The sequence below is a fragment of the Mesoplodon mirus genome, assembly GCF_964341445.2.
Source record: "Mesoplodon mirus genome assembly, chromosome: 11".
Classification (NCBI taxonomy): Eukaryota; Metazoa; Chordata; class Mammalia; order Artiodactyla; family Ziphiidae; genus Mesoplodon; species Mesoplodon mirus.
Window position 1 is genome coordinate 93,863,159 of NC_138987.1, and position 12,336 is coordinate 93,875,494.

The 12,336-nt window shown below is 39.0% G+C and overlaps 1 protein-coding gene across 1 annotated transcript in view; it reads left to right on the forward strand.

The window, feature by feature from the left end:
- LRP6 (LDL receptor related protein 6) overlaps positions 1 to 5,937 on the forward strand; it is a 179,060-nt gene extending 173,123 nt beyond the window's left edge. Inside the window, exon 23 of the mRNA XM_082636519.1 lies at positions 191 to 5,937. Coding sequence (XP_082492645.1) covers positions 191 to 488 — 298 coding nt within the window. The 3' untranslated portion in view covers positions 489 to 5,937. The remainder of the gene's footprint in view (positions 1 to 190) is intronic.
- The last annotated feature ends 6,399 nt before the right edge of the window (positions 5,938 to 12,336 follow it).

Genomic DNA, 12,336 nt, shown 5'->3' on the forward strand with positions numbered 1-12,336 from the left:
ATATGAAACACATGCTATCTTCCTCCTCCAATCTGCCATGGAAAACTGCCTCTTGGTTGGTGCAGCCTTAAATTGTAGTAGCTTATCGTCTTGCAGGTGAGGTTTGCGCTTAATACTTCTGTATTCTGATAGAGAAAACCACCTCTCCAGAAGTTTGACTCAGCCTCTCCTGATTTTCTCCCTGTGCCAGCTACAGGCCGCACAGTTACCGGCACTTTGCACCGCCCACCACACCCTGCAGCACAGATGTTTGTGACAGTGACTACGCTCCCAGTCGGAGAATAATGACCTCAGTGGCCACAGCCAAGGGCTACACTAGTGACTTGAACTATGACTCAGAGCCTGTGCCTCCGCCTCCCACGCCCCGAAGCCAGTACTTGTCGGCAGAAGAGAACTATGAAAGCTGCCCACCTTCTCCATACACAGAGAGGAGCTACTCTCATCACCTCTACCCACCGCCGCCCTCTCCCTGTACAGACTCCTCCTGAGGAGGGGCCCTCCTCCTCTGACTGCCTCCCACACGAAAGTGTAAACACGAATTCGGTTGAGATCTGGAGGGGGGGAGGGAGCTCTTCGAGAAGGGTGAGGCAGACCATGTACAGATAAAAATTATAAATGGGGTAGGGCATACTGGAGATATTTGTACAGAAGGAAAAGATATTTATATATTTTCTTAAAACAGCACATTTGCTGCTTGTGCCATAAAAATTTGTATAAAAAATAAATTTGTACTAAAAGTTTTATTTTTGCAAACTAAATACACAAAGCATGCCTTAAACCCAGTGAAGTGACTGAGTACAAAGGAAACAGGAATAATAAAGGCATCACTGACCAGGAATGTCTGGGCTTTATTGATACCAAAAAAAAAGAAGAAGAAAAGAAGAAAAAAATTAAAGTCCATCTCAGAGCAGCAAACTATAGATACTTGGAAGTAGCCAAATGGCCTTCATGTTAACTAACATTTGAAGGCCAGCAGATTTAAGAAATGAAAGGAAAAAAAAATTAATACTAACTTTGGATAAAGGGCTTTGTTTTCTCTAGGAATCCAACAATTTTATCGAGGAAGATAGATATTTATAAAAATCCATTTGGGGTGCTGCTGTTGTGGGAGAGATCAGCTGTCTGGTAAGATGCTATGGGGCCGTTGGTTGTGCAAGTCTTCCGTCCCTACCTTAAAACTCACCCCTCTGTCATATATTAATTTTTTCCCCTGGGTGTTTTCACCTTGCTTCCTCCCCTAGCAGTATTGTAGGGTATTTTGCCAAAATACCATAATTTATTCACAGTTTTTTATCTGAGGATTGATAAAATGGAATTTTCTAAATTAAGGTTTCATTTTAATATTTCTACTAGCTCCATACCCCCATCAGCTTAGCTCTTCATTTGGACTGCTGTGTTCGCATAATGATCAAAGGTTAGACATGTTATTGCTCCTCTTTACTTCCAAGATTGTTTTAATGCTCATTAAAATGTCTTTTTACAACACATATAGAAACTGTTTAAGAGTTAAGAGTTACAAATTTAACCATTAAGTTTTTGTTGTAAATTAATCATATATCCTTGCAGTACTTTCAGCATATAATATCACAGTATGAAATCATTTTTATATGTATCTTTCCTAGTAAAACATTTAAATATGTTCCGGTTAGAGACAATCTATTTAAAAAGAGAATTTTTTGTTATCGTTGGGTTTTCCCTTTATTAACTGTTGGTGACATTTTCATGTTCTTTAGGCCAATTTTTCTCAGAATGATCTCTACATACATACCTCTTCTAATGTGTGACATGAGTTTAATATCTTTCTGTTACCTAATGTGAATGTTAGATTTTTTTCAAATTATCCATGAATTATTCTTATAATCACCTCATATATTTTTTATGTGTCTTCTCTCTGATTCCATGATGGATTAAGATGATTTCACAACTTTAACAGTATGGATTCCATGAGAAGGCAAACTGTTAGCTTCTCAGCTGTCAGAACTTGGGTGGAGGGGACTATTGGAAGGCTCTTATGTAACCTGCCTGACCTGTGTGGTGCTGGGGCTGCTTCATCTTCAGCTATATCAGGGCTGACCTGTGGAATGAGTCCGGCACGGCTCTGCCACCTGGCCAGAAGCTGGTTTCCTGCTTTTTACATGTTTCCGAAATGTCTCTGCCAAAGTTGAATGTGTCTTTAAACTAATGTATTTTTACCTTAACAGATGTTGGTCAGTTGTTATCGAATGATTTTTTTTTTTTAATTCTGTTTTGTTGAGGCCTCTCTGGATTTCAGGACCGAAGAGAAAACAGTGGAAGAAGGGATTCAGAATTTTGGTGGAGGTGAACTAACTGTTTAAGCAATTTAAAAATATACCTAAGTAAGCTTTTTAAAGAGAAAAAAACACGGTTTCAGAGTAATGCTTAGATTATTGGGAGTACCTTATATGAATCAGGTGCACTTGATTTTGCGTATAAATAAATGGTAATCCATTAGTATCTTGCATTTCAGTCAGACGAGTGTTAACTCTTCCTGTTGATGGAACAGAGTGCTCAAGTTCTAACAAAATGGACATTGAAGTTGCGTTCTGTGACACACAAGGGCGCTTGATGCTCAAATGAAGATGGAAAGGTTAGCAATAACTGGGTATCACTTAGAATTTGAGAATTCTATATGTTTACATTTTTTAATGTGCATCTTTATCTGGTGGGCTTCCCATGTGGAAACTTGCACTATAATGAACTAAGAAGAATATTGCCTTGTTATATCTCAGTTCAAGTGCTTGTACTGCGATGGCAATGGCCTCTTCTTGCAAAATACTAATTTGTGTGCCAATTTGTTTGAAATTATTTGAAGGCAGTTCAGCTGAATCTCAGAATCCTCTTTCTTGGTATTTGAGATGGATTCTTAACATTTTGGGGAGTACCTTTCAATGAGAATTGTCAAAATTCAGGAAAGATTTATTGACCCTCAGATTATATGGACAGTTAAGCTTAAAAGTAGACTATCTTGATTATTAAACACAAGATCTTTAATTGGAAGATAAAAAATTAATATATGAGGGCACAAATCGGGAAAAAGGGAAAAAGTGTTTTGAATTTGGAGTATTGCTAGATTCATTATCCATGCTGGGGGGCAATGAATAAAATTTCATTATATTCCTTAAATGCAAAAGTATTCATTGTGATTGTATGGCGTGAAGTATGCCCATTACTGATGTCATTAAAATTATCTGAGAATTGAACTTCAGCATAGCATGCCTTCTGTGCCCTGTAGTAAGCTATTCTTCACTGAAGTGATCTTTTATAATTCTGAACTTTTATAATCTTGAACTTGGCTCCTGCTAAGCCCTGGTTTTCTGAACAGTGGCCCAAAGGATTTTGTTGCTTATATCAGATAATGGCATATTCACAACATAAAAAACAGTTAAGGCATAGAATTTTCTCAATATTAATTTTTCTTTCAGGAAATTTTGTTATGCCTCTGACACTTGCTATAACTCTTCTAACTAGCATATCATGAGATATTATATGTTTAGCAGAAATTATCATTATTTTAATTTTAATATAAAAATACTTTGTGATGCACCACCAAGAGCTATCTGACCCTTCAATAAGTTTGAGAACAGATATTCTAAAGGGTTGATATGTATTTAGAAATGAAGTCTTTACAGTACATTTTCATCTAATATAGGCCAGTAATTGGGGGTGGGAGATTTTGAGCAGTAAAATTTTAAGATGATTGAGGATTGTATGTTTTCATCATTTAAAAATACTCCAAAGTCAATCATTTGTATACAACCAACTCATTTGATATTAAGACATTGTTAAGGTATAAAAATAGCCACCATCCTTATTAGGTAGCAGTTAGTTTGGAGGGAAAATTTTTTTGTTTTGCTATAAAAGCTCATTAATGAAGAATACTTCACATAGGGTTAGTAACTGTGACTTAATCTGTTAATGAACTGTATATACTTATGTGACCTGATAGCAGTAATCATAGTCTAGAGACTACTTACTTTTGGTACAAAAGAAAGGCTTGCCTTAAGCAAGCAAACCTGGCTCTGCGATAGGTCTGCTGCTATTGTTTCTCTGTCAAGTCCTGTGCCTCGACTAGATTCTTAAAAGTGTAGTTTTTGTTTTTTGTTTTTTTGCTTTTGCGGTACGCGGGCCTCTCACTGTTGTGGCCTCTCCCGTTGCGGAGCACGGGCTCTGGACCTGCAGGCTCAGCGACCATGGCCCGCAGGCCCAGCCACTCCGCGGCATGTGGGATCTTCCCGGACCGGGGCACGAACCCATGTCCCCTGCATCGGCAGGCGGACTCTCAACCACTGCGCCACCAGGGAAGCCCAAAAGTGTAGTTTTCAAAATTGCTTTATCTCTTGCAGGGGGAAACTTGTCACTTCATTGATTTGCATGCCATAAAAGCAGCATGTTGGTTATTACCATTACACGTCTAACAAGATTCAGAAACAAAAATCTTGGCCTTTTCACGCCCCCCAAGTATGTCAAACTTTTAATAAGCGCAGTACTTCGTTCTGAATAATGACATGAATAGTATGTCTGGAGTGTGGGTATGAGTATGTGATTATCAGATGGCTGACAAATGTTTGAGCATCAGTAAGTGAGACTGTACACTAAGTGTAGACATGGACTGAGTCTTAAAGAAGTTCATAATCAAGCATTGTTTAAAACATGTTCTCAGAATTCTTAAACTCAAGAAATTTAATTTTATTTGGTACCCCTTTCCTTATCCCAAACCTAAAATGAACCAAGAGAAATAACAGATGATTTTACAAAGTACTAGTAGCATATGGTTGGTTTCTGACTTCTGGGATTGCATCATTTCACAATAGGCTCAAAATTTAGCTTTTGAAATTCTCAAACTTTTAAAGGACTTTGGACCCTAAAGCATAACATTTTACTGTTATAATTTTAAAAGATTTTTTAAATTGTGAACCATATACTCAGGATATTTGTTTGATTGGATTCTGCCTTTTGTTAAACTAAGCCTATACCTGAGCGGAGAGGGAGGTAGATTTTTCGGTTAATCTAGATGATTTAGAATGAAATTACTGACCTCATCCTTCTTCAGTCAAGGTAAACTTTATGGTGTTTTGTTTTTGGTGTTTTTTTTTTCATAAGGCATTCTTAAACCATTCTTAAGTTATTGCTGAAAAAAATCATCATGACTCTACAGGTAGAATTATAAACTAAATGATATCTTGTACTCAGAAGTGGAATATAGCCTAACAAAAACTAACTTTTAGATTTCCCATTACTTAGGGTTTGCCCAGTAGTTAACACCAAAGAATTATACAATGTGCTTTTGCTTAACTGTCCATTCTTTTTTAAAAAGAAAGAATTTTTTAAAATTATTAACAGAATTTTTAAAATCAAATACAAGGGCAGGGATATAGATAAATATTTAGATAGATAGGGAGATGTATATGTCTCTCTAAATATCAATGCCTAAATATGAATATTAAAAAGAAAATAAAGCAAAGAAAGTCTAATTAAACCTAACATTACATGAAATTAAGTATCTGGGCTTAGTTGAGGACATTTTATTATAATAAGAGTAAAGAGGATACTGAGATGCTTAAGCTGGACTAGCCTTATTTGCAAGTGAAGGATCTGGTGCTGCTTTCAGATGTTTTATCCTCTGTGTTTTTAAATTTTTTCTTAAGCTTTAATCTTCGTCATTGTCTTAAAGTCAGCTGGTGTTTCTTGTTCATGGACTTTGGTACGATGGTGCTTTGCAAGGATGTATTTATATTTTAATGACCAACATTTGGTCAGCCCTTGTCCACTATTCACTTCCCCCTTTTTGTAAAATAAGTGCTTTAATTTTAAACTGTATAAAAATACCTTGTATAAATCCCCTTTTTGATTATTACAATAAGTTGAGTTGTAACAAATGAAATGTTGATTTTTATAATAAAACAGTGGAAAATACAAGTGTCATTTCTTCAGCAAGAAATTAAAACAGTTGATTGTGCTTTGCTATGATATATGAATGTTGTGTTTCAGACAACAAAACCCACCTTTATTGTTTGCATTTCAAATAAAATACAACTTTGGAAGAGAGGTTTGAGAATGGCTGTTGCTTAGTGCAATGCTGTCAATACCTGTGATTGGGAACAGAATAAGGAAAAGTTGGGTCTGCTTACCCACTGCACAGCAGAGCCAATCTACTGTTACTGGGTTGTGGTGAAGGAAAGTACAGCATTTATTTGCAGGGTGCCAAGCAAGAAGAATGGGCAGTTTGTGCTCAAAAGACCCAAACTCCCCGATAGCTTTCAGGAAAGAGTTTTTTTAAAGACAGCATTTGGGGTAAGAGCTGCAAGGTGCATGACTTTCTTCTGATTGGTTAGTGGTAAGGTAACAGAGTGGTGTTTCAGGAATCTTTATCATTAACCTTGTGGTTCTAGCCAGTCTGGGTTCTACATGCTTGTGGTTAGCATGTAGTCACCATTCTCTACTTGGGTTGGGGGGCTGGGAATCTTAGTTTCTAGGAACAGCTCAAAGATACGCATCAGGTTGTTAGGTATATCCCCTGAGAAGGAACTAGGGTTCTGTTTTACCACTGAACTATTATCATTGCTTTTCTTGCTTAACTGCTTTTCCTTTGTTTCTGAATTCCCTCTCTTCCCTAATTAGTAGGAACTCTGGGAAGGCATAGGAGACTAAAGCCTTTTTCCACAAACAAGAAACAGGAGACAGGAGGGCTTTTGTGCTCAGGAGGGCCCCACAGGGTCCTGCTCAGTTTCACAATTTGTGCTTCTGATTGCTCTTGTTTTTTTGTTTCTCTTTTTTTTTGCGGTACGAAGGCCCTTCACTGTTGGGGCCTCTCCTATTGCCAAGCTCAGGCTCCGGACGCGCAGGCTCAGCAGCCATGGCTCATGGGCCCAGCCGCTCCGCGGCATGTGGGATCCTCCCGGACCAGGGCACGAACCTGTGTCCCCCGCATTGGCAGGCGGACTCTCAACCACTGCGCCACCAGGGAAGCCCTGCTCTTGTTTTTATAAACTCCTGGAAGGAGTCCTGATGTGGCCTCTGAGCCACCCCCTTCTCCTCCTCCTAATTATCTTTAAAAATGAACTTGCTTTTCCTGGTGCAGAGCACAGTATTATATGATGATATCGAAGGGTAGCAGAATATACCACTGCAAAATATGCCACTTTGGCATCTTGATTGTTTTGATCTGTATGTACTTAAAAAACAGCAAATGCAGAAAAAAGTTGTCTCTGGATTCCTCGTATCTGCCTAAAGACAGATCATGTAAAAGCAACACAATTGTCATGAATCATAAGTCCCTTCCCCGAGAGTTTTATCAACCAGGGAAGATTGACGTCACGGGAGAGGAGACTAGAAGAGGACACATTGGCCAAATGTCACAAACTATCATATCTCCTATGTATTCTCTTAAAGGCCTATTCATCTTTCCTAATAATCCCTTAAAGAGGCCTACATCCTCACTCCCCTTTCCCTGTTAAAATGGTGTTTAAGCCTGAATTCTAAACCACCTTAAGGAGTTACTCATTTTTCTCTGGGTATCTCCTATGTATATCTAAGATATACATGTTAATAAACTTCTGGTCTTTTTTTTATTCCCCCTTATAAATCTGTCTTTTATTGTAAGAGTCTCATCTAAGAACTCAGAAGGGTGGATGGAAAAACCATTGAGAACTCAAAACTACCGGATCCCTGCTTTAGTCTGAGATTACTGTTTGATAGGAAGAGGAAGCAGCTTTTTTATTAGGCAGTAGTTGAGTTCAAACATCAGGCGGTTAAGTGGAAACCAAGTGTTTTTTTGTTTTGTTTTTCCTTAATCAGTATATTTTAAAATTGAAGTATGGTTGATTTACAGTGTTGTGTTAATTTCTGCTGTACAGCAAAGTGATTATATTCCTTTTTTTTAGAATTCTTTTCCATTATGATTTATCATAGGATATTGAATATATAGTTCTATGTGGTATACAGTAGGACCTTGTTGTTTTTTCTGTTTGTTTGTTTTAATTTATTTAATTTTTTATTTTTGGCTGTGTTGGGTCTTCGTTGCTGTGCACAGGCTTTCTCTAGTTTCGGCGAGTGGGGGCTACTCTTTGTTGCAGTGCACGGGCTTCTCATTACGGTGGCTTCTCTTGCTGAGGAGCATGGGCTCTAGGCACGTGGACTTCAGTAGTTGTGGCTCGCTGGCTCTAGAGCACAGGCTCAGTAGTTGTGGCGCACAGGCTTAGTTGCTCCGCGGCACGTGGGATCTTCCCGGACCAGGGATCAAACCCATGTCCCCTGCATTGGCAGGCGGATTCTTAACCACTGCGCCACCAGGGAAGCCCAGGACCTTATTGTTTATCCATTCTGTATATAAAAGCCTACATCTGCTCACCCCAACCTCCCACTCGATCCTTCCCCCAACCCCCTCCCCCCAGCAACCACCAATCTGTTCTCTATGTCCATGATTCTGTTTCTGTTTCATAGATAGGTTCATTTGTGTCATATTTTAGATTCCATATATAAGTGATATCATATGGCATTTGTCTTTCTCTCTCTGACTTACATTACTTAGTATGATAATCTTTAGTTGCATCCATGTTGCTGCAAATGGCATTATTTTGTTCTTTTTTATGGCTGAGTAGTATTCCACTGTATATATGTACCACATCTTCTTTATCCATTCATCTGTCGATGGACATTTAGGTTGTTTCCATGTCTTGGCTATTGTGAATAGTGCCACTGTGAACATAGAGGTGCATGTATCTTTTTGAATTACAGTTTTTTCTGGATATATGCCCAGGAGTGGGATTGCTGGATCATATGGTAATTCTACCTTTAGTGGAAACCTAGTTTTAATGTAAAAGTCTTTCTTTACTAGATGCTTTTGAAGAAATGAGCTTACCTTGGCTTCTTTGCTGACCCCTAGCATTCTTTCTCTGGAGGGGAAACAAAAATCATGTGAGTTGTGCTGTTGCCAGTTGAGTCAAAGAAAGGAAAGGCAGAACTATGGTTGGTTTGCCTGATTTTAAAGGTATGCTGTAGAATAAGGAAGACAGTGAAAAGACTAATTCAAAAAGACACATCCAGCCCAGTGTTCATAGCAGCATTATTTACAGTAGCCAAGATATGAAAGCAGCATAAGTTTCCAACAAGTGAATGGATAAAGAAGATGTAGTGTGTGTATACACACACAGACAGACACACACAAGGGAATATTACTCAGCCAAACAAAACAATGAAATTTTGCCATTTGCAACAATATGGATGGACCTGGAGGGAAGGTATTAATTATGCTTAGAGAGTGACAAATAATGTATGCTATAACTTATATGTGGGAATCTAAAATATGAAACAAATGAATATAACAAAAAAAGAAACAGATTTACAGATACAGAGAACAAACTAGTGGTTACCAGTAGAGAGAGGGAAAGGAGGAGGGGCAAGGTAGGGGGAGGGGATTAAGGGATACAAATCACTATGTATAAAATAAAGAAGCTGCAAGGATATATTGTATAGCACAGGGAATATAGCCAATATTCTATAATAACTTTAAATGGGTTATAATTTTAAAAATATTTCATCACTATGTTGTACACCTGAAACTAATATAATATTGTAAATCGACTATACTTCCATTAAAAAAATGAATAGGGAATACAGTGAGTTGTTTTGGGTTCTTCTTTCCCCACATAGGTTTTCAGCTAAGGTTTTACAATCTTTTTAATTTTAATTCTTTGCCTTATATGTGATTGCATTATTTCTGTAAATTTAAATCAAAGGATGAATTAGTATTCACAGGGTTCAGGACACACTACCCCAAAATATGGCACCTTGGCACGTTGAATATTTTAAGCTGAAGGAATTTGAAAAATGGGATGTTGAGGAAGGACTCTCTGACCTTCCTGTGAAGCAGGTATAAACCATCATGTGAAAGGTACCCTCCCTTTACCCGGAAGAAAGACACACTGAGGAATCTGGACAGGCATTGCCGAGTTCTCCCAGTTTACTACGCTTAGCTCATACTCTGCCCTATCATATCTTTCCATGACTTTCCACTCTTCATCAAACCCAGTGAAAGAACAGGTTTAACCATCTTTTGGATCTTCATTTCCTTATGAGGGCTCCCATGTCATGTAAAACAAACACATTTTTATGCTTTTCTATTCTTAATCTCTTTTGTTACAGCGGTCCCAGTAGAGAACTTAGAAGATACTTTTCATCCCCTATACTGGTTTCAGACCTCTGGATCTATTCATTTGTACCATCGTGCAGTCTGCACAATCCATCTTCCACCCCAGAAAAATTTCTACCTGAGATTTGCACTTGTAAATTCAGATTTAATTACCATATAAAGCCAGTCTTCCCCAATAAAGAGGCTAAAAATAAAGGATAACATTTGTTAACATTTAACCGGCATTTACTGTGCACCAGGTGCTGTGGGAAGTATCCCATTTTTTTCCATAAAATAATCAACTGATTAATGACCAACCTTGACAGGAAGTGCCCAATTGGAGTATGAAAATTCTAGTGTAAAATTTTGATCAGAGACAGTTGGCAATGGATGCAGGGAAAAGGACACTGAATTGAGATTTAGACTGTAATCTCTGTTCCATTTTAATTAATTGCCAAGACACGTCTGAAGTCATTTATTCTCTGTATTTGTTGGTATTCATCTCTAATAGTTTTCTGAACCTTGACTCTTCAATCAGCCAGTTCTACCACCTGTTCCAGAGAGCTACTTGTCCATAAAGCATTCTAGGCAATAAATAGTATTACAGGAAGGCCAAACAGCTATGTAGCATCCTGTTCTGTGTAGATCCCTGTTTAATGCCTCCTTCCTCCTGGCCCCTTCTCTGGTCTTGCTCTGCATTCCAAAGGAATTTATAGCTCTCAAAAGAGAGACAATACAAGGCCTATCATACGTAAAAGCTGTATGGCAGACAAAAGTGATTATCTTTTGATAATCAAAGGGAGCTTTTTGACTTGATTATTCTACCAAAACTTTTGCGATACGATTACCTAGTTGTATGGTCCTCAAGATGCTTGCGTTTTGTCCAGTAATTATAAAACCAAGTTCCCCTGCCGAGTTCGATTAACCTCTCTATCTAAAATGTTATTCCCTCTCTTGTCTTGCCCCGTTCTCCTCAGGATTGACGAGTGTCAAAGAAAAGGCGGGATTGAAACTGAGCAGAACCCTGCAGGGCCTTCCCAGGTACCAAAGCCCCTTCCGTGTTCTCTGTTTCTTGTTTGTAGCAAAAGGCTTTAGTCACCTAGGCCTTCCCTGAGTTCCAAAAAGTGGGCACAAGTAGTTAACTAGGGAAGTGAGGGCATACAGAAACAAAGGTAAAGCAAACAAGAAAAGTAATGATAGTTTAAACAGTAGTTCAGTGATAAAAGTCCTAGCTCCTCCTCAAAGGATATACATAACAATCTGATACATACCTTTGAGTTGTTCAGCAAAACTAAGATACCCTTCCCTGCCTGGAGGATGGTGACAACATGCAGACCACAAGTATGTACCTTAGAAGGTTGGAATCAGAAGGTTGATGATTAAGATTTCTGAGACACGACTCTTACCTCACCATCAACTAATTAGAACAAATCATGCACCTTGCATCTTTCATCCCAAATGTTGCCTTTAGTAACCCTTCCCTGAAAGCCATCAGGGAGTTTGGATCTTTTGAGCATGAACTGCCTGTTCTCCTTGCTCGATACCCTTCAAATAAATGCTGTACTTTCCTTCACCACAACCCCGTGTCAGTAGATGGGCTTTACCAGCAGACCCTAGTTGGATTTGGTGACCACAAAGGGACTCATCGTCCCACGTGGGTGTCTCACCTGTGGCACATCAAACCCTGGCTTGTGGTGGCTCTCATTCTGTCCAGCAGCTGCCTGAGCACATTTGTCTCAAGGACAGCCCTGAGGCTTGCCACTGACTGGGTGTCGTTGACGCACAGCGCCTTTAATATTTGTGGTAAAGGAAACGAGGCATTTGAAGGTTGAGGTACCTGGTAAGTAGAGGAGGAGTCTTAGGCGTGATGATACCCGGGTATTTTTCCCTATTGTGTTACCTTGACTGGAAGTTTCCATTTGGGCTTGGGACTTGGCCATTTGACTCCAGTGTCTGAGCAGAGCACTGCTTTAATTGGGTTTTCCCTTTTGGACTGAGGAGTCTCTCTGGCCATTTAGCACCACCTGGGGCTGTACCTGTGAATCTCCCGTTTGGACCAGGACTCATGCACCACCATCTGGGACAGTAAGAGGAGGCTTCTCACTCTCAAGTTAGGGAAGTGTGACCCTAAGGGACCCCATTGCATTGGTTTGTTTCTTTTGGCACACAGCCTGGGGAATGTCTGACAG